The following is a 24913-nucleotide window of genomic DNA, read 5'->3' as shown; positions in this document are numbered from 1 at the left end:
TCCACGCTCAGTTATGCGTGGATCTTACATTCTTACATACCAGGAAAAAAAGGAAGGGGGGGGTAGGGTGGGGTGTAACTGTTGACATAGAGCTGAGAGTATGTTAGTAAATCTAGGGTAAGATGCATCCAAGAACACTGCAAACCTTCAGAGCTTGGCATTATTGTAAGAAACTGGAATACAATAACTCTGGAAATATGCAGCTAAGGGTACCTAGAAGAAAGTAATTTTTTCTGTGAGGTCACTTGTGGCCAAGCATATGATTATAGTTAGTATCTGAAGCCAAGGATTCTACTACCCGCTCCTGCCAGCAACTATAATAATTCCTAAGGCAGTGGGAACCCACCTCTTATCTCCTATGGAGCGTCTCCTCTTAGGTTTAACCTTGAGCCCAAATTGCAAGATTTCCATTCTTAGCACACGAATCTGAGAAGTTTATGTGCATAGAAGTAACTATCGAGTAACTACCAATATATTTTCCAAACTTCTTCTCTTCTTTTAATATTTCAATGTTATTGAAGATGTACGCTTCATAAGAGATGAACTCTGCCATGCCAAAGATCCCACGCTCACCAGCCTGCCTCAATAAATACTCACACGGGTATTTATTTTACTTAACCTTAAGCCAAAGCAGCTCAGCTTTGTTGTGCAGCCGATCCTTATATTTTCTTGTTTTTGTGAATTTGTATACGGATAAACAGCATTCATGAGCTGACATTTCACTTTGATTGCGAGTTGCTGTAATTAAGAACCACAGCTTTATGAATTTTAATCATCAGCTGTAAGTGGTACATTATCTCTAGTTCACAATGAAAGCAATCAAGTGGACAAGATATTTTTAGAGACATTACTGTGGTAATATTACATTAAGTAGCGGTTAGTACACTATTTTCACACCCAGTGATTTCACACGTTAATGCAGCTATAGATCAGCGTTAATGACAACAGAAAGTTATTTTTTCAAGTAGTATGAGAAGGGTGGTTGAAAGAGCTCCTGGGATTTACACTTCAGCAGCAGGAGGGGCACCTCAGCAGGGCCGCGGATGAAGACACTCCAGCAGCAGGGCCTGCTTCCCCTTCTCCTAGAGACAGAGGCGAGAGCCCCAGTTGTCCTGAGTGGATGTGGGTTAACAACAGGGGCGACATTTTCTTCCTGCCTCTTGAGAAGAAAAGGAAGACAGAACAGGAAGGCAGAGTACCCTGATGCTGGCACTTAACCCCGAAGCTGGTGAGAAATCACATACCGCATCTTGCCCAAGGCTGCCACTTAAGCAACACAATACTTCTCTTTTCTAGGAGGGCACAGCACAGAACAAATCAAAAACACCCTAAGGCTTGAAGGAAAAAGGCAGGCAGTCTGGCACATGTTAAAGTTTCAGTGTATGCTACTCCACATGGATACAACAAAGTTGTCTAGATAAACCCACAAATACATGCTTCTTAAGGCAGTAGGGACTAGGGTACAAGGTACACTGCCTCAAGAGGTGCACATTTAAGATAGCATTGTCTCACTGAAGGATAGTAGCTCACCTGAGGACTGTTTGCTTGAAACTAAGGCTAATGAGGAACTGTTCCAGGAAGGAGAAACTCTTCCTTCTTCCTGGAGTCTCAGATCTGGGATAACAGGAGAAGATCCAGAAGCCTCACCCTGATCTGCAGGCCTTTTTTTTTTTCCTTCCCCCCCTACCCCTACCACAGAGGTTCTATGAGGATGACAGAACTGAGCTAGACTCCCACCAAAGAGTACACCATATCGTCTGTGTGGCATTGTGGCTGATAACTCACAGCATCTCAGATTCTGCTGCCAAAGCCCTCATGACAAACCAGTTAAGCTCTGCAGACAGCAGCACTTCAGAGACAGACTCCTCCTCCAGCCAGAACTTGTTGATACCAGCATTACAGCAGAACATTACAGCTCCAGTTCAAGTCACCTGGATATGCATACCAGCTCCTCATCACAGGTTATTCAAAGACTTTAGAAGGGACCCAGATGCAATAATGATGTGCCTGCCATCTTTTGCTACTTACCCCTCGCACTGCATCTTGACATCCAAACAGGCCGGTCCCCACATTTAATCAAGAATTACTGGACATTAGTCAAGAAAGATTGGACCACCACAACTTTGTGTCAAAGGCGCAGCATGGAAACACTGCTTAGACTTCACGTGAAGAAAAGGAAAACAAGAAAGATCCAGTAAGATACTTGCTCATTGCCTAGCTTCTGAGATACTACTGGTATATTTCCATGTGGAGAATAAATTAGTACAAGTGTTTCTTGATATACAGATGTCTTTTAAGTTCTGTTTCCATAAACACTGCAGTAATGCACAGGCGATTTCCCCAATACAGGTATCTACGTCCACCTTTGGAGCAAGCATTCTTTTCCCCCCTTAAGGCCACACTCCCAGCTTTTCCCACTGCCCTTCCTGGCAGCAGCTTACTGGCTCCTCTCCACTGTTTTCCCAAACACATAATTTGAAATTAATGGCTTACCTTGTGCTCAGTCCTGCAGCTCGAGGCACCTGCTTCATCTGTATCCTCTTCCAGTATAGGGGAAAAAAAAGAAAGCAATTGCTTCTTCATTAGGTCAGAGTAGAAGTGATTTACATATCCATCTATGCCCATAATTAAAGAGAGATGATGGTGATAATAGGAAAACGTTAACAGTAACAGTACAGACAGGAAAAAGTCCATATCGGAGTGAGAGCATTCTTAATTATATAACCAAGGATATACACAAAGCTTACAGCGCATGGGGCTTTCCTTCCCACAACCTTTGGCCCTTCCAGAGTCAGCTGTGTGTAAAGTGCTAATTTGCCATCAGCCAGCACACCAAGGTGTTTCTGCTGAGTGAGAGGGACAGAGGGAACAGGCACCTTTCTCTCATTCCCTTGCACCAAAAGGGATTCTTCCTTCATACTTCTGTACAAACAGGAAAAGAAGTCAGTACCCCATTTCTAATAGTACAATATATGGATGCTTCTGAAGAACGCGTAACAGTGTGCCCAAGGACCATTTAATCATGGGAGGTAAAATAGAACCTCTGAAAACTGTGTAGTCCATCTCTGGCCAGAGCCCACAAGAGCAGGCTGCCCAGAGCTGTATCCAGACAGATTTTTTAATCATTGTAGATGTAGCTTCTATATCTCTTCCAACATTCAACAGCATACAAAAGTGTTTTCTTATGTTAAGAAGGAATCTCCTGGATTTCAACTTGCATCTGTTGTGGTATGCAATGAAAGAGCAAAAGACAAGTGTTCGGCTTTGTCTTCTTTCCTTCTCCCTCATCGAGTATATATATTCATTCAGAAGATCTGTATGATTGCTGGCTCACATGTTTAGCTTGGCGCCCACTGAGTCCTCCAGACCCTTGTCTGCAAAGCTGCTTTCCAGCCTCCTGGTTTCCTGTCTATACCTGTAGTATAGACAGTAACTACTATTATATGTAGTAACCTGTTGGGGTTACTCATGTCCAGAACAGAGCTTGGCACTTCCCTTTGTTGTACTTCACAAGATTCCTGCTGGCCCATTCCTGCAGACCACTGAGGCCCCTTTCAATGGCAGCACAAGCATTTGAAATCTGTTTTCTGCAGAGAGCTCTTCCTGATACCAAAAATGCTGGCTTAAATCTTGATTGTATGATGGCACCATCACTTGAAATTTTCAAGTACTCCTCTTGGTCATTTGAAGGTCGTAGCTACCATCAGTGTGAGACCACTATGACTCAAGAGGAAAAAGTAATAAATCCTGAGAAACTCTTTTCCCCCCCCCAAACAAACAAAACCTTCAAGGAACTGCCAGCTTCCTATAGTGCTCATCTCTGTTCCAGAAGACAGAAATTGACAGGGGCTTTTCAACAATCTACTGAGACTATTTTTGTAACATTCCAGCTTTAAAGGATCTTGACCTGGTTTGGCAAGGTACCATAAAGAATCTTCTGGAGCAGACTGTCTCCTTCTAAATGGAGAAGGATTTTACAGCTAGAACATGAATCTACTGCAATCTTAGTAGACTCCGCTCTTAGGAACATCCCCAAATTCCCTAGTCTTTGGATACTTGTCATAAAGGCTCCAAAGCTGGAATATTTTCCTTTCTGAAAGCAAACTGTCCTTGATTAAGTCAGTAAGGGGAAAATTTCAGCCCCAATGTAGTAACTGCTAGCTCTCTGTCAAGGGGATTTGATCCAGGTTTATAAATATGGGGGCCATAGTGGTGAGGCTGGTCTCTTTTCAGTAGTGTGTGGGGACAGGACTAGGGGTAATGGGATGAAAGTACAGCATAGGAAGTTCCGCACGAATATGCACAAGAACTTCTTTATGGTGAGGGTGATGGAGTACTGCAACAGGCTGCCCAGGGAGGTGGTGGAGTCTCCTTCTCTGGAGATATTCAAGACCCGTTTGGATGCCTACCTGTGTGACATGGTGTAGGGAGCCTGCTTTGGCAGGGGGGTTGGACTCGATGATATCTAGAGGCCCTTTCCAACCCCTACGGTTCTGTGATTCTGTGAAGCTAGAGAGATGCATCAAGCTAGATTTTTGTAGAGAACACTCTCTGGACTTGTATTATTCAGTATTTCATTAAGGAAAACAATGAAGGAATAGAGGCTGAGCTTATTCAATTTTTAGATGGCACCTTGCTGGGAGGGGCTGCAAATATCCTGGAAAATAGAATTAATATTCAAAACAGCTTTGATTATCTGTGAAGGTCTGGGGGGAAAAATAAGTGTTCAAAAAAAGACATGCAAAATACTACAGTTATGAAAAATCAGCTACTCAAATATAGATGGGGTAGGACTGTCTACACAGGAGCTACAGTGCCAGCACTGGATTATGGGATTTGAGCTTACCATGGAAGCAAGCCCAAAAATGAGGTAGATTCCTATAGCCTGAGCAGCCTTTAAAAGGCTAATTTACTCTTTCTTTAAGAGCAAGGCAAATATTGGTCAAGAACAGCAAGTACTGCTAACAATGCTCATGGATAGGGGGATGAACTAGAAGGCAACTTAGAGGATCCTTCAGTCCTCAGTTTTCACCAATACTGTATTGAATAAGAAGTTTCATTGCGTGTTTTAGACCAGTGGGCACCAGAGCCTTGCCTCATCGTTGCTGACAGACTGTGCATCCCTTTCAAGGCAGATCTTGAAAGCTTCTGGAATCTCTGGTGCCTGATGACCTTCTAAGATGATCCATTTCTAATCTCCCTTGGACACATCTCATCTTTTACTTTTCCACAGATACAGTCTGATCAACTTTTTCTACAACCATCCCCATTCCTGTTAGCAATAGCTCATCCAAGGTGGCCAAGTCCCTGAGCTGCTCTCTAGCCATCTGTTCTGTAAGAACATCAGAGTAAGATGTCATGCTCTGATTTTACAGCTTGAACACCAGCCATTTAAATTGCATAATGGGACACATAGCACACATAGCTGCAGTGGAAGACTTCACATAGCTTCAGTGGAAGAGGCTTCAGTGTGCTTCTCCTTGACTTTAATACAAGTTTTGGATGAACCAGAAAGAACATTATAGCCGTTCAACTAATAAGAGTATCAGTGAGCCTGGAAGATCCTACTCCTGCAAAGAAATGATCCAGTAATACTACAGACACCTTCTTATCCTGTTAAATAGGAAATAAAAGGTTGTATATCTACTGCTGTTTAAGACTCATCTCCTGCAAAGCTTGAGGAAACTAAACAAACTGCTGTTAGAAAACAAGGATCAGTTAGTGATAATTAAGTAGCATGGGGATCTATTAAAAAAAAAAAACTTTGAAAATCAGTGTTTACATTACGTAGTTACAAATTAACTGCGATGGGCATTGTTAACAGACCGTTCTTAAGAGACAAACACCAAATGCATGTACATTAGAAGAGTTCTGCCATGATTAGAAATCACAGCACCGCTCATTTTATCCCATCCCTAAATCAGAAACTTAATGCTTCGGTTTATTAAAGAAGGAAATCCTATTACACTCAGTGTTAAGATACAGAAAAGCACTACTTCTATATTGCAGCTCTTAAAGTAAATAAATAAATACATAAATGGTTGGAACAGAGCTACTCGGTTACAGTTCAACGCTTCAATGATTTAACAACTTGAATGAATTAACGTGTGTGGAGTTAAACATCTAAGAGTTCTTCAGTGACAGTAATTTTCAGGAAACAAAGCAGCCAAAGCAATGGTGCTGGGACTGACCAGTGCTCAGTCCTCTGAACGCAGCACCTTGAGCAAGAACCTGCCATCTGCTGTCAGCTGAACTAGCAAGAAGTTCCATATTCCATGCTGTTAAGGAGTCACTCCAAACCAAGAACCCTAAGGAGCTTTCTATGAATTGTGATCTGATTTCTAGCTCATCGGGGCTGTTCAGCACAAACCCCTGCACCACGGCACCCCCTGGGAGAACTTCCAAAAGGCAAAGGTTCCCCAAGCCTCCTCGGGGAGCCACATTCAGCTGCACTCAGCTAATGGGCAGAGTCAAGCACATGCAAGCAGCGTACTCCTTAATCAACAGTTGTAATCAACAGCTTTGTCTCAGGTGTCCTGTGGTGTTGGCTGTGTCCTTTGGACAACTTACAGTGTGGTTAGTTAACAGAAAACCCACTACTGTCAGCACTCTGATACAGCTACCACCTACAACTATCACCATGTATTTGCAATTTACACCCTCCCACCGCCCTCTGGAATCTGGAAAACATGAATCTATTTTCTCTACAGCAGCGCCTGCAACAACTACCTAGAGTGATATGGAAGCCTCCCCAGCGCATGCCTTTCCGTTGTTTCTCGCTGTTACTATGCACATATACCATTTGTGAAACATTACCGGTCCCTGGCTGCAAAACCACATTACGTTTCTGTTCAACCTTGTTTGCTTATCTCACCAAACCCACACAGATGATATCAGTCTCTGCTAACACAGGTGTGACAGCCGACTGCAACTGAGCAGTGCCAGACACGCAGTAGATGGACACTGCCCCCTTTCTGGTGGTATTTTGACATTACTTCTCACTAGAGAGGCAGGTGTAGGCAATGGGAACCAGCCGCAATAAACTTAAGCTTGTTCTAAACTGCTCTTACCTACTAAACTGTTGTTCATCGAGATACACACACACATATCTATAAAGCCCATTGCAAGAAGATACTACAGCATTGCTCCTTATAATACCCAGTGATATGAAAATGGCTGCAGAGGGCTCTCACATCAAGCTGGTGCAAGCCAAAGTTAACTTCCTCCTGGAGGGTGAGTGCTTTCCACTAGCATACGTTCCTCCCTTTAACATCACCTGCATTTCTGACTGGAGGGAGTTGGAGATGGCTCACATCACCTTCAAGCTCTAAAGAGCTTTCTGTATCTTTAAATTATTCTCAAGCAATGGGATCGGTTTTCTTCATGCCTCAAAGAAGTGGTATCTAAATCATTTTAAACTGAAACAGAGACTGAATAAGCTGTGCAAATCATTTTTTACTGGAACCTTAATTACATCCTGCAGTTTCTCGTCCTTAGCAAACTGCTAGGAAAAAAAAAAAGTCTGCATTTCATTTGAGAACTAACAGGGCTGGGATTTTGTTTTGTTTTCCTCAATTGACATGTACATAATCTAGCTTGGGACTTTGTTCCACAGCATTTTTGTCAAAGGCTCTAGAGAGCGTGCCTGCAAATACTAAATCTCTCTGAGGTTCGCATTCAATTTGCAAGTTATACAACTCCGGCTAAAGAAAGAGGCATTCTGTTTGCAGCAAGGTGTTTTCCAGATCCCCACTGGCAATGGCAAAAAGTGATTTACGATCAGCTTTAGTTAACATGGCCTCTCAAACAGGTCTTAAAAAGCCTTCGCAACCATGGCCTAGTGCCAAAGCCTTTTCCACAAGAATACATCAATTTTAGTTCATACCGGTGCCATACGATGCAACGGCAAAGGCAAATAGTGCAATATTGAATGCATCCCCTCGATGAAGCAAGAGATCCAGCACCTGCTGAATCTACCAGATTTACCATTACGGGTCTGTACATCTTCTTGTTGGCTGTTCACGCAAGGATGACTTAATCCCTTGGCTAGCTGAGGGCTGAGTTAATGATTCCCTTTTCTGGCAGATTCTGTGTGTCATCAGGACTGAACTCTGGGTTCTCCTGCACTTGTTTTGCCCAACCCAATTCAGTAGTTCCAAGTGCCCTATAGAACTGCAAGAGCATTTTTCAGTCTTAGGTTGAAGACTCCAGCCTTTACTGGCTCTCACTCTGCATGCTTCTCACGCTGGGCTCCAACTGCTGTAATTAGCCTCCTTTGCATAAAGCAACAGAATATTCAATAGCAAACATCCCCAAGCCAGGTACTGCAGATGCAACCAAATTTCCCGAACCATACCAATGAGAGTCCAACATCTCCACGAGGTGTAGTGTTAGAGGACACAGCTTAGAGCCAGAGCAAAAATAAGCTTCATGAGTAGCTTCCTAAAAGCCATGTCCCTTACTAAGGGAAAGCTTGGGCCCAGCCCCGCAAGCATCAACATCAACCACAAGTGTTGAACCTCAGCCACCTGTAGAGCCACCTTCCTCCCTTCCAGTCCATTACTCAATGAATTCACAAAACCCAGTACTTTCATTTAGCATAAAAGGATGAACTAAGGGAGAAAGTCCCCTACCAGAACCCTTACACAAGCAAAAAGTAGCAAGAAGAGCCAGATTATAGCTTTGAGAGAAAATCAAGATCTAGAAAACATTTTCTTTAGATCAACCTTATAACCAGCTTAGAGAACTATTCCTTTCCCAAGCACCCTTCTTTTAACCTATGCTGAATATGTAAAGCAAGGACACCAGAATTACAGCCAAGTGGTTTTCCACTCCAGGCACATGGAACATGATGAAAGTAAATTTGTGGGTGTTTGCACTTGATTTGGCAGAGAAAAACTGAGGGAGGGAATGTGATTGAGGGAAGGTATCAAAGATCAGAGCCAGATGCTCCTTCTCAGAGCTCTGGACTTGTAGGAAATTAAGAAGGTAGAGAAGGTGAGGCAAAGGGTGTGTTTGAAGTGAGAGTCGAGGGGTTCTAAGGTCTACAACCATCCAAGGTGCTTGGGGGAAACTACAGCACATGCCAAAACCACACCATATTGGCCTGAGGTGCTTTCATTACACAAAGCCTGGGAGAGCAGAGACCGTAAATGTAGCTTCAAAAGGAGCTTCATCTTGAAGTCTTAGCTCTCAGGGCCTATTAAACATTTATGTTGACTACCACTCCTACTCTTTGCCTCAGAGAAAGCACCCGAAATAACCTTTGCTACAGAGCAAACTACAACAGTTCTACCAGCTGTGGAACAGACTAGTGGGGAGCTGTGAGAAACAGCCAGAAACAGTGTTGGAACAACAATGCTAATGACTCTATTCAGTAAGCTAGGACAGAAGGAAGAAAATACGACAGGTTTTCTTTAAGCTATCTTCTGTTCACACTTTTTGGGGAATCTTCAGACTAGCCTCTAGTATGGATGTTTGATAACCACAGCTCTAGAAGGGTCAGTGGAAGAAAATGGAAGGAGATTCTGCACAAAAAGACAGAAAGTTTCTGACATAATCTGGAAAGAAGTAATTACTTCCCTGATTTGCTCAAAAATTCTTTGCCTGGACAACATGAGTTTGGGATGAGGCACAGCTACTCATTCTTTTCATTCTATGAAGCTGTTACTACCAGTAACAGAAACCGCATAATTCACTCAATCCTCTGTAGTTCAGTCGGAGGACAACTCCAGCTGTACATTCAGAAGGCTGTGCTGACCCTAGCAGCTTCAAAGTAGGTGTTCAAAAAGCCATTCAAGGTAATTTATTTCAAGGGTTGCACATGTAAACCTCTAGTCTTTGTACATAGGAACCCCTGCCCTCCAGTCACAAAATCTACTTCTGATATTAGCATCTACTTCTGGCCTTCCACAGATTCAGCCTACGCATAGCACCCAAGTTTATCAGCTCAATGACATTCAGAAGAACTACTAGCCTCCACAATTTTCAACCCTTAGGAAACCCTCACACTCTTCCTTAGCATGTGCTTTTCACCATTGGCCTGCTGTTAAGTAACTATTTCTTTAGTATAACCTACAGGTACCTACAGCCCTTACAGTCTCATGCAGATGAGGCCTTTGTAAGTTTAGGTGTTGGCTCCTGTGGCTAATCACTCAGCCTTTATGCTATAGATACCAGCTTAATTTAAATGTAAGTATACAATTGCTTGAGATGGAACAAACCTTAAAGGCCACCCAGCCCAAAACCCCTGCAATGAACAGGGACACCCTCATCTCCATCAGGTGTTCAGAGCCCTGCCCAGCCTGACTTTGGGTGTCTCCAGAGATGGGGCACCCACCACCTCTCTGGGCAACCTGTTATAGTGCCTCACCATCATTACTGTAATAAACATCTTCCTGATATCCAGTCTAAATCATTTGTTTGAATCCATTTCCCCTTGTCCTAACAGCAAAAGCCCTATTAAATAGCCTGTCCCCTTCCTTCTTACAGCCTCCCTTTGGACGTTGAAAGGCTGCTCTCAGGTCTCCCCGCAGCCTTCTCTTCTCAGCCTGCCCTCATAGGGGAGGGGTTCCATCCCTGGGACCCTCTTTGTGGCTCTGCCCTGGATTCGCTCCAGTAGGTCCATGACTCTCAATGTAACGGCTCCTCCCCACGGCCGTGAGGCCACAGCACCTCTCCCTGGGATCCAAGAGCAGCAAAAGCAGATCTGGACTAGGAAAGACAGCTTAAGACCACATATATACACAGATCCCGTGAAGAGCAGACGGGCTGTTCCACACTCTACCTTAAGAAGATCAAATTCATACAGGAATCAAATTCATACAGGACAGCGTTTGCTTACACCCAACCTTTCTAGAGGTGCAGAGGCGGGAACTACAGCTCCCATCCATCCGCTCAGCAGCACGCACCCCTCCTCCCGCCGCCATCTTTGCGGGGCCGCCATCTTTGCTCAGGGAGTCACCGCCCCCCGGCGGCGAGGCGCGCAGGCAGCAGCATGGGGCGGGCGGCGCTGTGGGGGCTGCTGGCCGCCGTTGCTGTGTGGCCTTCGGGAGCGGCGGATGGTGGGTCAGAAGGTGAGTGAAAGAGACGGGCCGTGGGGAACACCACGGGGAAGAGAGCGGCTCTCCCTAGTTGCCTTTTATAGGGCGGCCCAGCACATGTAGGAAGGAGGGGCTGCCAGGCCCAGCCCCCCCCTCAGCCCGCACCTGGGTGTCCCGGCGGTGCTTTCATCACTTAACTGTAGCAATAGAGTCATTTCAGAGATAAAGTCCATGCAGTTCCTTGTAGTTACATAGCGGGATGCAACTAGTGCAGTGCAACAGTTGTGGTTCTCTAATGTGCGCTCAGGGAGCCTGGTTTGGTTTAACAGCCTGCAGGCAGCAAGGCTGTGCTAAAGAAACCGATGTCACTGCTCAGTAGGCAGTGTCAGTGGAGCAGTTATGGGTTGAAGGGTCAGGGTTCTGTCAGCAGGGGAATGGTCAGTGTCAGCCGTGCTCTAGTTCAGCTGTGTGGGCTGAAGTGTGTCCCAGGATCATGGTGCGTCGCTATTGCCCTGCTGCCAGCTGGAGAAATGCTGCTCAGCTTCTGCTGATTGCTCTGGTTGTTTAATGAATTAATTCATTTCACTTTTCCTTTCTGTGTATTTTAGATGCCAAATGGAAAGCAATAACAGATCAAATTAACAAAGCTGTAGAAGTCTATAAGCCATGCGTAAAGGAGAATTGTAGCTGCTACCAAAGGTAAGAGATTAGTTTCCTTTTTACCGGACAGGGCTATGGCCATGATCACAGCACTGATAGATGGGAGTTAGCTGTAGAATATGTGTGCTCTAATGTAGCACATCTGCAGCCAACATAGGTCGCAGTGCTTACAAGGAGTTTATTAATGGCATTGTGTGAAACTTTCATAGTTCCAGCACGAGTTGTGTCCACCTGCAGATTGACCACTGTGCTTGTTGTCCTCTGTGACTGAACAACATAAACTGAGTCAGAATCTCATACGTAATCACACAATAATTCCATACACAGCTGGTGATATTTCTGTATTAGAAATCCACTCTGCATTCACCCTCTGTACAATATTTGTTGCTAACAGGTTTATCTGATGGACTTTTAAAACTGAGGGAAATAAATATATGCAAATATTTAAAAGTGGATTAAGAAGGATAATTACAGAACATGGATTTATTTGGCATGATGCTATGTGGTACTTGCTAAGGAACACTTATATGCTATAGTGACAGGCATTACTAAAGAGTCCAGAAAGATAATACAGAACCTACGCTGTATAACACTAAGAAACTCAGCTCATTGATAGCTGATCTGGAGAGATGCAAACGTGCAGCAGAATAGTGAAAGCCAGTCCCTTTCCTTAGATAATGGATTTTACTTGTGTCAGATTTTCTCTGGGTGGCCAAGAACTGAAATTCTAGCATGTTATTGACAATAGAAAGGTAGCAAACAGCAACGTGGATGTGCTATAAAACTCTTTCTTCCTGTTCTCCAGCTTGTTACATTTGCATCCCTGCTTATATACTTTGTCAACCTATCTGTACTGTAGCAATTCTTGATGTAGTTTACATTTTTCTGTCTGATACAGAATAACAGGATCATTGACCTCGGAGGGGACCTTTTGAGATCAAGAAATCCAACCTCCCTGTTCAAGCAGGGCCACCTAAAGCAAATGGACAGGACGGTGTCCAGTCAGACCAGAGACCCCACTACTTCTCTGGGCAGTCTGTGCCAGTGTTTTATCACTCATACATTTGGTTCATCCCCTTCAGATGGGTCTGTGCATTAAACCAGGCCATTGATGCAGTGTCTACTAAAAAGTAGAGGGGAACTCTCCATGGCTGTTAACGTCTGAGAGCAATTGTTAACTGCTCCAAGCAGTTGGATCTGGGGGCCTTTAGACTATATATAAACTGCATTCTCTGTCTGTATTTTAACATATCGGTTAGGTTTATGTTTTCTATTTTCTATTTCTATTATATTCTAGGAGCTCACCAATGACATGCAGATATCACAGAATACACTCTATATAGGCTTGTTCTCCTGGACTAGCTTTTACTGTATGCAGCATTACCCAGTAATCCTTGTGACTAGACTGTTACTTACTTTTTTTATAAATTTTAAAATTGACATTTAGTGAGGAATTTGGTCTTGGTGTAGCCCACCATTATTGGAAATCCAGAACACAAGCTTCAGAACTCAAAGTTTAAGTGAACTGAAAGCTTTTATCCATAACCTGTCGGGGTGTTTAATGCCTGTTTGTTTTTTGGAAGAATAACTGCAGTGAACCATATTGATTTAGTTTGAGAGTCCGGTGCTGGGTTTTCTGTTCAGGCAAACAGCACATAGATCATCACAGAGCAAAGCTGGGACTTTGGAGTCTCAGAGTAGTGGCTGTTTCAGTTGACTTAAGTTGAATCCTCTGTTATGCCATGTGTAGCAGAGCTGGAAGCCACATAAAGTTTGTTGTAACTAGAAACCTCTTCTGTATGCTGCAGTACTTTAATGTGAAGCATCCCCCGATGTACCTAATGATGGCTAATTGTTTTGTTTCAGTGTCTGGAAACAGGACCTGGCTCCTTTTCGAAATGGCATTTCCAAGGAGACAATATCAGATGTGGTAAGCCGGAAGCTTGGGACACACTACCAAATCATTAAGAACAAGCTGTACCGTGAACATGACTGCATGTTCCCTGCAAGGTAAGAGCCGCACAGAAGATCCTGCTTCCATACCTGGTACATAGGAATACTTCCAGTACTTCTAACCCTGATGAACTGGAAGTCATTGAGCACAATGGTATGTCATTTTAAGGTCTGGATTCCTTATCAGGACAGGAGCCTAGGAAATTATATATGAGGATTAAACATAGGCAAGAAATAAGAACCATTGTTGCACTTCTGTATAAGAAGGCTAGTTGACTGTGGGATCCCAGAGAAATATGCAGATCAAGTCAGGTTTAACAGGATGTGTTGCTTCACTGGTGTCTGCAGTGAGGCTTAAAGGCTGCTATGGGCAGTTCCAGACTGCACTATGGTGTGGCTCAGACTTTCTGTTTCTTCTGCTCCTATGCATAGAGATATCTGCAACATACTCCAGGATTCTTCCTTATCCTTATGGCTCTTTATGAGATGTGTCATTTCTCCACAGATGCAGTGGAGTTGAGCATTTCATTCATGGGATCATCAACCGCCTCCCTGATATGGAAATGGTGATAAACGTGAGAGACTACCCCCAGGTCCCCAAGTGGATGAAACCCATTATCCCAGTCTTCTCTTTCAGTAAGGTATGCACACTTTTAAAAGCATTTCTGAAACGTGCATGTCCTCCTTTCTCTTGCTAACATATTTTTGAGGATGGTTCCCTACAGCTTTCCTGTGTGTCAAAACTGTTCTTTTTTCTTCTTTCTACTTCAATTTTTCTAGTAGACAGACTTGCAGATTCATTTAATAGAACAGCTTTTCTCCTCATTAGCTCCTCTTCCAAGTCAAAAAGAGTACCTCTACCACAGTGGAATGATGCACAGCTGGATGGGATATGTGCCAATATCACTGTGATGTGCTACAATGCCTCTGTTAAAATTGCAGCCATAGCTTGTCAGCACTGTTAAGGATTTTTCATCATCAGCCAGCTCAGTCAATATGAATATTTCAGTTCTCTGTTTCGTACCACAGATAAGTGTTGTCTTATCATTGCCAACGAAATACCCTTACAACTCTAGCTTCATGAAATCCTGCTGTGCTTTAGTATATGCCTAGTATGCCCAAATTCTACAGTCCTGATCATGACCCTGTACTTGGCTGAAGCTCAGCAGACCATAAGATGCAAACAGAAGCAATAAATAATTTGTTCTTGCTTGCTCAGGCCCTGTTCTGTTTCTGCTAAATTACTCTAAACCCAGGTATTCGCCTGAACTCTAATATGATTTGTAACCTTTGCCTAATCCCCAGGCATCCTAAAACTATCTCTAGAATTTCAGTGCAGCATTGCAAGGACTAACATTCAAGTGCTTGGTTTGTTGTTGTGTCCCATCCAGTTCTGAGCATTCTCAAGAACAGGATGTCAGTGGTCCCTCTGGGCACACGCTCCGTGTCAGAACAAAAAAAACATGTTTCCCAGTATTAAACTGGAATTTCTTTATTTGTAATAATAATCTGTTTCCAGTTAGTCTATCTCAGGGCACTTTTGAAGAGTCTGCCTCTCTCTTCTCTGCATGCTACTATTAGATTGCAAAAGGCAGCATTTAGATTCCCCCAAGCCTCCTTTTCTTGTGCATGAACAGACCCAGTCCTCAGTTTCTTTTCTTACATCATGTACATCTTAACTACCTTCATGGACTTGGAGGCTCTTTAGTATCTCCAGATGACAGGTGGATAATTTGGATAGAAAGCTTATTGTTAGTGCAAAGAAGCAGCCTGTATTCTGGTTTCATTGAATCATTTAGTGTTGGTTTTCCTTCTGCTTACATGAGAATTTCAGCCTTCAGATAGGAATGAGGAACTGGAATTCTTACGTGACCTGGATGTTTGTTGTAGTGAATTGTCAAGTGGTCAGTGGGAAGGCTGGAATGAATTGAATTGCTGGAAACCTAAATGCCAAATAGTTTACAAGTGCTTATATCACAGGGGAGATAATACCTCTTAGCTTATGATCTGTAGAACTTATTTGTATCTACACATCTTTCTCTGTTGAGTTGTGTTGATGTGAACCCCAGCTATGCCATGGTGACCATGAAGTTCTCATGGGTGCTTATAGAGCAGGGAAAGCATATAGAATTCCCCAAAGGGACATTACTGCCAGTGAGCTCAGTCAATAAACTGGAGTAAATTTTATTCTTACTCTTATATTACTTTCCTTTTTTCTTCAGACAGCTGAATACAGTGACATAATGTATCCTGCCTGGACATTTTGGGAAGGAGGTCCAGCTGTTTGGCCAATCTACCCAACAGGTTTAGGGCGCTGGGACCTCATGAGAGAAGACCTCAGAAGGTACGTTTTGGAAATGAATATACTCGGGGGAGGCATAATGGAACACAAAAAACACAGTAAAAGCCACATAGCTCTGAGCAGGATTAGGGCAACATTGAAGTCTAGAGCCATAGATGTGTTGGCTGGTGATCTGTCCTGCTGCTTGTTGTTAACTGCATGCATACAGCCTAAATACTGGACAAAAATTCTCCATGGAAACCTTGGATGATGCAACTAGAAAATACAATTAACTTCCCTGTTTCCAGCAGTTTTGTAAGGAATGCAGAGGATGAAGTATTCACATTCTTCATGCTGTCAGTGCCTGATTGCTATCATTTGCAGTGGGACAAGGTTTGTCAATAAAGCAGGAGTTATCTCTTGCCTGCAGAAATCTTCCTTGACGCATGGAAATAATTTTATTTTTTCCCACCTACAGTATTTTTTTTTCATTATTATTCTTTTTTACTGCAGGGATAATCTAGAATGTTTGCATAAACTCCTAGAAGGGTAAAGGAAAACCTTCTTTAGGTCTGCTTTCACACGAGCATTATGCAGTAAAGAAATCTGGAATCATTCCCTAAAAGCAAGAGTAATTACTTGGCCGAGAGTAAGACAGCAAGACAGAAGATATTTCTGATTAGGAGTCTTTTCTTCTGGCAAGATCTTTGACTATTAGCAGAATAAGGGGCTATTTTCTCTGGAAAGTGACAAATGAAGCATGTAACAGTGAATGAGCATAGAGACACAACTAGAAAAAAGCATGCTCGATGTCAATCAGTTAGCATCAGAATGAGAGGCTGAATGTTTCCCTCCTCAAAATCTGAAGATTTTGAGAGGAAGGGACAAGTCCATAGCTGACACCTGATATAATTTAATACTATCCAATGAAGTATTTACTTATTATTGCTTTCTCAGTGAACCCCACTTACGCCACTGGATTACAAGCAGATACAAAGCTTAACCTGTGCAGGTCATGTCATGGATTAGGATGCCTACATATTGGCCTAGGTGCAATGCAAATGTTCAACCAAGGGTTCCCTAGGGAGAGGCAGGCTATTGCTTTGGCTTTGACCACCATATTCACTGGAAAATGTTTCATTGGACCTAGCAGAGATTTTTCTGCTGTTATGAAGAAAACGATTTCCATCAAGAACGAAGAATAATGAAATGAGATCATGCTGTGAAAACTGATGAGAGCACTGTTTCATGGGTTTATCAAATCATTTATTGCCATGTATAAACAATATTTCAGATCTGCAGAAAAATGGCCGTGGAAGAAAAAAATCTCTAAAGGATATTTCCGAGGATCCAGGTGAGCTTATCACGCTTCCAGTACGCAGGCATCCACAACCTCCCTGGGCAACCCATTCCAGTGTTTCACCACCCTCACAGCAAAGAACTTCTTTCTAATACCTAGTCTAAATCTACTCTCTTCCACTTTAAAACCATTTCCCCTTGTCCTGTAGCTATAAATACTTATAGAAGTCCCTCCTCAGCTCTCAAATTGTCATGGGTTTTCTGCTTCGTTTCTTAATGAGCAAAAAGAAGGATAATAGTTGCAACTATTACATGTATATAAATGTATATAACAAGTGGTGCACAAGCAGTTGCTGACCACCCTCTGACAAATGACCAGCTAGCCCCCCAGTGAGTGGAAGATAGTGAGATGAACTTCCACCCTCTTCAGAACTCCCCTTCTGCATGATGCCATATGGTATGAAATATTCCTTTGGCCACTTTAGGTCAGCTGTCCTTGTTCTATCCTCTCCCAGCTCTTTGCTAAGAAACCAGAATGGCCACAAGCTTTGTATAACAATGCTTAGCAACAACTATAAACATTAGTGTGTTATCAGCATCACTTCTCTCCTAGAATGCAGCATCATACCAGACACTCCGAACAATTCCGTCCTAAGTGAAACTAAGACAGGTGTCCTGACCTTGTTTATCAGCAGGAATTTAAACTGGTGTGAGACGAGGCAGGGCTGAACGTGTTTAGCATCTCCTTGCTCTATTACTTAGAAAGTAGTTGAAGTATTTGGCACTCATCAGTATAAAGCCCGAAGGAAACAACATCTCTACCAATTTGTCCTGGGAACTGCTTAAATAACACTATTAAATATTAACTATTTACTATAAGTGAAATAAAGAAATTAGGCCTTGGATCATCTTTTCTCCTACTAACATACACTTGGACACATCTGTACTGTATGGCTGGCACTTAATGCTTTCTGGGGACATACTGAAATCAACCTGAAAAGGAGGATGTCTTGAGTCTAGTACTTGGGTAGCTGTGTGGGGTGAGATATTTTGGCAATAACTGGTGGCATTTCTTGTGCAGGACGAGCTCCGAAAGAGATCCCCTCATTCTGCTGTCCCGAGAAGACCCGGAACTTGTTGATGCAGAGTACACCAAAAACCAGGCTTGGAAAAGTGAGAAGGTGTGTGGGTGTTTTCTGTCTTCTGGGCACGAGGAACAGAAAGGGTAGCCAAAGGTGGCTTTGATGATTGAGGTGCATCTTGCTGGGGAGTTATGAGTGATCCTGTAGCAGGAGGGAGGCTTGTAAACCTACTGATAGCCACAGCTCTCTGGTGAATGAAAGGAAGCAGTCTCAGAGCCCGCCAGGACAACCTTGTTTTTTTTTTTCCTCCTCTCCCATCTGTGCTTTTAGTCCAAGAAAGCCAGCACAGATAAGAAAATGAATCAGTGCCAATTCTGTCCTCTTCCATTCCTGAAAAATTAGCCAACTTCTTCCCCTTCTAACCCCAAACTGCCTGTGCGTTGCTGTCAGTCTTTCTAAACCTTTTTCTGTCATCTCCATCTCTTTGTCCTGCTGCTGCTAACATTCTGATAACTGTTGCTGATAACTTTTTAGCTCCATACTTCGTGCACAGTCCAGCTCCCTCCAGACTGTCTTGGCTAATCCAGTTATGCTTGGCTTCACGTTGTCCATTGTCCCAAGCTGTTTTCAGCCCTGTGGTTGCCAACTAAAAATTTATCATTTAATGTGTTTGCTTTGGCATTTGTTTACAGGCAATGTGTAATTTACTGTAATTTTTTTCCTGTTTGAAAGGGTCTCGGTTCTTCATAGTACTTCTAAAAGCCCACCAGGGAAAGCTTCCTCAGAAGTGCAGATGGAGGGTTTTGTAACTTCAGCTTTATTTGTAACTGAGAAGGACAATGAACTTGAAATCGCCGTAAAAAAAATAAACCTTACAGAATTTTTTATATTCTCTTTAAGGACACCTTGGGGAAGCCTCCTGCAAAGGAAATTCCACTGGTTGATCACTGCAAATACAAGTAAGAGTTCTGAAGAGTAAAGTTGTTCAAGGGCTATGGGTTATTTCATTCATTGCTTGTGTTGTGTTGTCTTTTTTTATTTTAAGATCTAATTCCAGCAACCAGCTCCATGCAGACAAGGAAGCTTGTGAACAGACATAGAGCAGCTGAAAATTAGGGAAGCATAGCATGGCCTTTGTCAGTATCAGCTTTCCTCTGTCACAGCAGGAGAAATAAAGTGCTCTTAAGAAAGATCTTAGACTGCCAATAAGCACATAGTTCACAAATACATGTATTTTCCTGTTTTTTCATTGTTTTTTGAGGGGAGAGGGGCATTTTTTTCTTTTTTGTTTGTTTTTTTACAGTCAGTAGGGCTGACTCTATGCTTTTCTTTCTATTTCTGTACCATCCTGTATATTCCATTATTGTGTGTGTGCATGCTACAGTAATAGCTTTACTATCTTCAAAGACATAAGGAACTAAGGAATTGAGTCTTCATATGCATACTGGGACAAGTGTTGCTATTGGATGTATACATTAAAAGAGAGAACCTGAGATGTGTTTGAGCAGATATAGGGCTGGTTCATAATTTCTACGTTGCCTGGGAGAATGTGGTTTTGATTTACAGGGGATTTTATGTTTCAACTATTTTAGGGAGGGGTTTTTAGTGTAATAGTTATGTGGCTTTCTGTGTAAAAATGAAAGCACATACAAAGTAAGTCTGTATGTACTGTGTCTGATGTTTTGATTTTTCTTCTGGTTTGAAATCATTCAGTTACAACTCCACCAGCTAAAATCTGCTCTTTTAAGAACTCAGCCATTTGGCTGAACGTGTGTTTTTGTGCAAATGTGACTGACTTGTCTCATTTGATATTTCTCTAAACTGTTGCCCAGATTTCTCCCTTCTGTTACACATAAACTTCCCTAAACTCCTAATGCCTTATAAGCCCTTTGTACATTATGAGCTAAGACACTCTCTCACTCCTTTGTCTTGCCCCACATAGGAAATAATTATCAATAATCATTGTCAGCAGCAGCACATGGACTCCATGGAGTCTGTTCTGGGTGAGTAGCCCCTAGAGTGGTCCTGTGACATGTTACTGACTTCAGTTTGTCAGTGGAAAAACACAGATACAAAAAGAGGGACTGTAATCACACCACTAACTCAGAAGACACGCTTCTAGCTGTAGGCTGCGAGAGACAGGGACTAGTAGGGTCAATGAGAACTTCTTACCTATTTCCTTCCATGTAGGTGCTATATGGGTCTGTCTGAGAGCAGCCCTCAGTGAATTAGCTGAGATCACTGTAATGTGATGGAAAGTACAGCAGTAATAACAGAGTTACACAGTTCTAAGCTGCAGCAAATGAGAACAAGCCCAAATGCAGCAGCTACAGACACAAATAAAAAACCAAAAACTGCTTACCTTTAAAAAACCTTTAATAGGGAGGGATCTCCAGCAATATACCTTTCCCCCACCAACCCTTAAATGAGGTGGCTTCTGGCTCCACCCCTTCTGGTCACTCAGGTGCACTGCTTGCACCTGAGCTCCCTTGGGTTGGCCCTGCCTTCCCACCAGGTGCTCAATCACTGCTTCAAGACATGATTTAGCATTTCTGCTACAGTCATAGATGGTGGGAGTCACGGATAAAGCTGGACAGAGTTATTTTCTTACTTCTAGACCACTATTCTTTTTCTGTCTCTAATATCATTGTTCAGTTCCTAGTACAGCGTGCTCCTCATTCCTGCCTTGAGCTCCTGGATAATACAAAGAATTAATTTCAGATTTAATTATTTTCACTTACTGTTGAACCAAGTTTAGCTCTACCCCCATCTCACCCAAAACGGCTATGTTGAAGGAAGAACTCCCTTCCCCCAGCCCAAAGTGTTTGACTTCAAAGATTAGTTTCATGTACTGAGGGGTTTTACCCACAGGAAAAACAGCTTTCCATATAATTGGAGAAATGTGGGTTTGAAAAAGCAAGGAAACAAACAAACAAACATGCCTCTGAGATGCGTTTTGCTAAGAGAAATCACCCCCAGTCAAGCCCATTTTACTAACTTGGCAGAAAATACTGAAAACAAGATTGTTGATTCTTTGTTATCTGCAAAGTCCATCTGTTCTGTGCTAGTCTGTTTAACCTCCTAGGGTTGCATTCCCAAGTTAATGTGAAACGATTAGCTTCAGATTAAAGCAGGATCCCAGAAGATTAAAACAACAACAACAACAACAAAAAAAAGGCTGAATAGATATGGAAAAGCAAAACAATGAACAAAAAAGCTCATTTCAAGGCAACAAAATTGGGGAAAAGCTGCTTGTGGAAACAGTCTTTTGTCAGTGTAGAGCCACAGAGATAGCATCCAATGTGTGACCTTCCATGCCTTTCAGGCAGTGAAGCCTCCTTTGGTTTGCCATAGGCAGGTCTTTCTTTCTCCTACATCTCCCCCCTATGTTTTATTCGACACCAGAAGCTCACCCAGAGCATCTTCAACTTCAGATTGCTTGTGCTCTGACCAGTGAGGAAATGTTACCAGTACTCAGAGTCCAGTTTCTTCAGGTATTTCCTCATGAAATGCCAGGTGTAACCTCTTTCCTTCTCCCTTTAAAGGTATCTGTTTAATTTCCGGGGAGTGGCCGCCAGTTTCCGGTTGAAACACCTCTTCCTGTGTGGTTCACTCGTCTTTCACGTTGGAGAAGAGTGGTTGGAGTTCTTCTATCAGCAGCTGAAGCCCTGGGTCCACTACATCCCCGTCAAATCAGACCTCTCTGATGTCAGGTGTGTGACCCCAGCTGTGCTCAGTGGGACACTGCGTGGCACAAGGAGGCACCGCTTTGTTTGAGATGGTGGCTTACACTAGGAAAAGCCTCTGCTCCTGTGCATCAGACAAAGGCTCTTGGAGGTCATGTTCTTTTTCCTTTATTATCATACCCACAGAACCATTTGCTTGTATTTCTTACAGAATGTGGTTTCACTGGGGTACATATGTCTCTCACCCTCACTGAAATCAGCAGGCATAAGGTACTTAAATATCTCTACAAGTGAGCACAGGAACACAGATAAGAGGAAGAAGAACGTATTAGTGGGCAGGAAATGTGTTAGCTCCTGGATTTCAGCACGCTGTCCAGGACTGATATGAAACAAATATGAATGACAAGATTCCTCTGTGCTCTGAAATCCTAGCTCTAAATCCTTAATCTCATCCCCTGCAATAGTTTAACTAAGTTGAGTTGTATATCTCCACTGAGCCTGTTGTTTCATAGCATTTTTTTGTCTGCATTTTAGGGAGCTGTTGCAGTTTGCAAAGGAAAATGACAACATAGCGCAAGAAATTGCAGAGAGGTAAGTTGTGTGTCCTTTGTGTCTGTCAGGCACTCTTCTTCCAAAGCGTCTTCTTACACAGCTTTTGAAGGGGCTGCCTATCAAAGCCATCCTACTATTAATAGGGTAAAGCATGTTTTCCTTCTGCAGTAACAGCAGGATTTTTAGAGACCTTCTAACAAGCTGGACATTATGTGTTTAGGTCTTCGGTTCAGATGTGACCTGTGTCAGGAACCCCACTGCAAGCTATCAGATGTTAGGAGCTTTTGTCTCAGTATGAAGTGAGCTGGCCCCTGGGAGCTGTGTCTGCATTAAAACCATTATATACCCAGGCTGGCAGCGGCTGCTTTCTGAAGCAGCATGTAGCACTGCTGCTCAGGCTGCATCTGATATGTAAAAGCTGATATTTATTATCCCAGATAACAAATACCATCTTGAGGATAACAAAAGAAGTGCAAGTGTCCAAGCCATAAGAGTGAATGAAGATTGTGAAATCAAGATAGATTGTACAGAGCAATGCATATCTGGAAAGAAAACAACCAAAAACCAACAACAGAAGAGTGAAAGTTGATATGCATACGAAACAAAACCAAAGACTCGTGTAGGAACTAGAAATCAGTTCTGACTGTGCCTTGTGTGTCTCTAGGGGACGCCAATTCATCACTGAACACTTGCAGATGGAGGACGTCTCTTGCTACTGGGAGCATCTGTTGTCAGAGTATTCGCAAACCTTGACTTACAAAGTGAAAAGGAGGAAGAACTACAATGAGATCGCTTCTGAATGGTTGAAAACGGAACTGTGAGACTTCTCTGCTTTTCTCTTCAGCTCAGACTGATCTCTCTGGAAATCTGAAGATGGGTGTATCTTCTTTCTTGTTCTCTCAGGCTTATTATTCTTTACACTAGGACTGCAGAGAGCACCAATAGGCTAACTTGAAAATTATTCCCATGCACTGGGAACTGGGTCTACTGTTGCCATGAGAACATTCAGTTGAAGGTTGGAGTATGGTTGTTTGCTGGGCTGGTTATACTCTTGCCTGGAAGAGTGTTGCTGTAGAATCATGAAATGGCCTGGGTTGAAAAGGACCACAGTGATCATCCAGTTTCAACCCCTCTGCTATGTGCAGGGTCACCAACCACCAGACCAGGCCAGGCTGCCCAGAGCCACAGTCATTTGGGATTTTGTTACTGCCTGTCTCAGAGTGCTCCTAGATCCCATTCAGTCAATGAGATGCCTTGCTGCTCATTTTACTGGACCTTTTGCCAAGTCCTCTGTGTTCATGGCAAGGTAGTGTTTGCTGCGCTCAGCTGGGAGATACATGTCCATTTTTGGCAGTGGTCAGTGTTTTCTCAGCTGTGTGATAGCACTTGGGATATTAGGTATAAGCTGACAGAAGCAGGTACTGGGATTTGAGGTAACCTTTTTAGATAGCTTAGAGCTTAGGGTTGTGATGTTTAGGTCAAGCTTTTAAGGTCGATGGCCAGACTTTGATGGGCCATTAAAATGACAAAATATCCTTGCACAGGTAAATTACCTACCTCACAAGGGAATGGCTGGTGATGATAGCATTGCCATAATGCTTGGCCTGAATAGTGGACAGTCAAGCAGCTGAGATAAAGACTGCCTCCACTGTGGGGCAATGAGCTGGATCCATGCACGGCCATGCAAAACTGAGGCTGTGTTATCAAGGTCTCAGCTATCTGCTGGCCAGATATCCTGGGACCCTTAAGAACCTGAAGAAAACATACACAGAGGTAGATTGAGAAGTTCTTTTTTTTTCTAGATGTTCATAGGTTCTGTGCTCTGATCCTCTTCTGTAATCTTTCTAGGGCTTTTCATTTAAAGGCTGGCGGCACTTCTGCTCAGTCCAGCATTCCCTTTTCTTTGGCCCAGCTGTTATGCTCCTATTCTCCCTCAGTCTGGTTGAGGGAATGCCTTCAGTCGCACAGAGCCAGCTACTCCTCACATTGTTTTTCTCTGTATTATTCTGATGTCAGCTTTCTCTGTAGTCATTTGGGATCAGAGAAGAAAACATTGTCAAGAAGTACACACAGAACACACATGCACTCAGTGACCTCAGCAGCCCCTCCCATTCCAATAGCGGGGAAGTAACCATCAGTGGTAGGGCTGAAGCTGCCGGAGCAGCATGCAGCTATGTGCCACTGCGGGCACAGAAAACAAATTGGGGTGTTAAAATAGTTGGGTTTGGGGGGTAAAGGGTCGAGTAGGAGTGGGAAGGGTTTTCTGGTTTTGTACTTTTAGTCAATGGAAACAACTATGTGTAGTATTTTTAACCCGTTTTTAATGACGTGCTTTTGGATTAAAACAAACAACAAAGA

The 24913-nt window shown here is 43.0% G+C and overlaps 2 protein-coding genes across 5 annotated transcripts in view; one reads left to right on the top strand and one right to left on the bottom strand.

The window, feature by feature from the left end:
* LOC107322055 (uncharacterized) overlaps window positions 1–11528 on the bottom strand; it is a 22814-nt gene extending 11286 nt beyond the window's left edge. Inside the window, exons 1-2 of one of the 3 annotated variants that reach the window (XR_014938757.1) lie at window positions 10787–10879; window positions 2494–2540 (exon numbers count right to left, since the gene is read on the bottom strand). Coding sequence is in view for 1 of the 3 variants with exons in the window: in XM_085527121.1 (XP_085383247.1) it covers window positions 2494–2540; window positions 11208–11232 (72 nt within the window). In the remaining 2 variants the exon portion in view is untranslated. Of the gene's footprint in view, window positions 1–2028; window positions 2163–2493; window positions 2541–10786; window positions 10880–11207 lie in introns of those variants that run through there. The other 2 variants (XM_085527121.1, XR_014938758.1) reach the window with 2 other exon arrangements.
* POGLUT1 (protein O-glucosyltransferase 1) lies at window positions 10972–24913 on the top strand. Of its 2 annotated transcripts, none has more exons than XM_015879646.3 (11): window positions 10972–11075; window positions 11651–11741; window positions 13569–13712; window positions 14161–14296; window positions 15878–15999; window positions 17231–17290; window positions 18317–18416; window positions 19218–19276; window positions 21863–22030; window positions 22538–22594; window positions 23220–24913. In XM_015879646.3, the coding sequence occupies exons 1-11, from the start codon at window positions 10997–10999 to the stop codon at window positions 23374–23376; spliced, it is 1173 nt and encodes a 390-aa protein (XP_015735132.2). In that variant the 5' UTR covers window positions 10972–10996; the 3' UTR covers window positions 23377–24913. The 2 variants fall into 2 exon arrangements, with proteins under 2 accessions (XP_015735132.2, XP_085383212.1); XM_085527086.1 differs by having other exon boundaries at window positions 12601–13712.

The sequence above is a fragment of the Coturnix japonica genome, chromosome 1, assembly GCF_054131305.1.
Source record: "Coturnix japonica strain WE chromosome 1, WE-NBRP24, whole genome shotgun sequence".
Lineage (NCBI taxonomy): Eukaryota > Metazoa > Chordata > Aves > Galliformes > Phasianidae > Coturnix > Coturnix japonica.
Note: the sequence above shows the minus strand (reverse complement) of the source record. Positions and strands in the feature narration are given on the sequence as shown.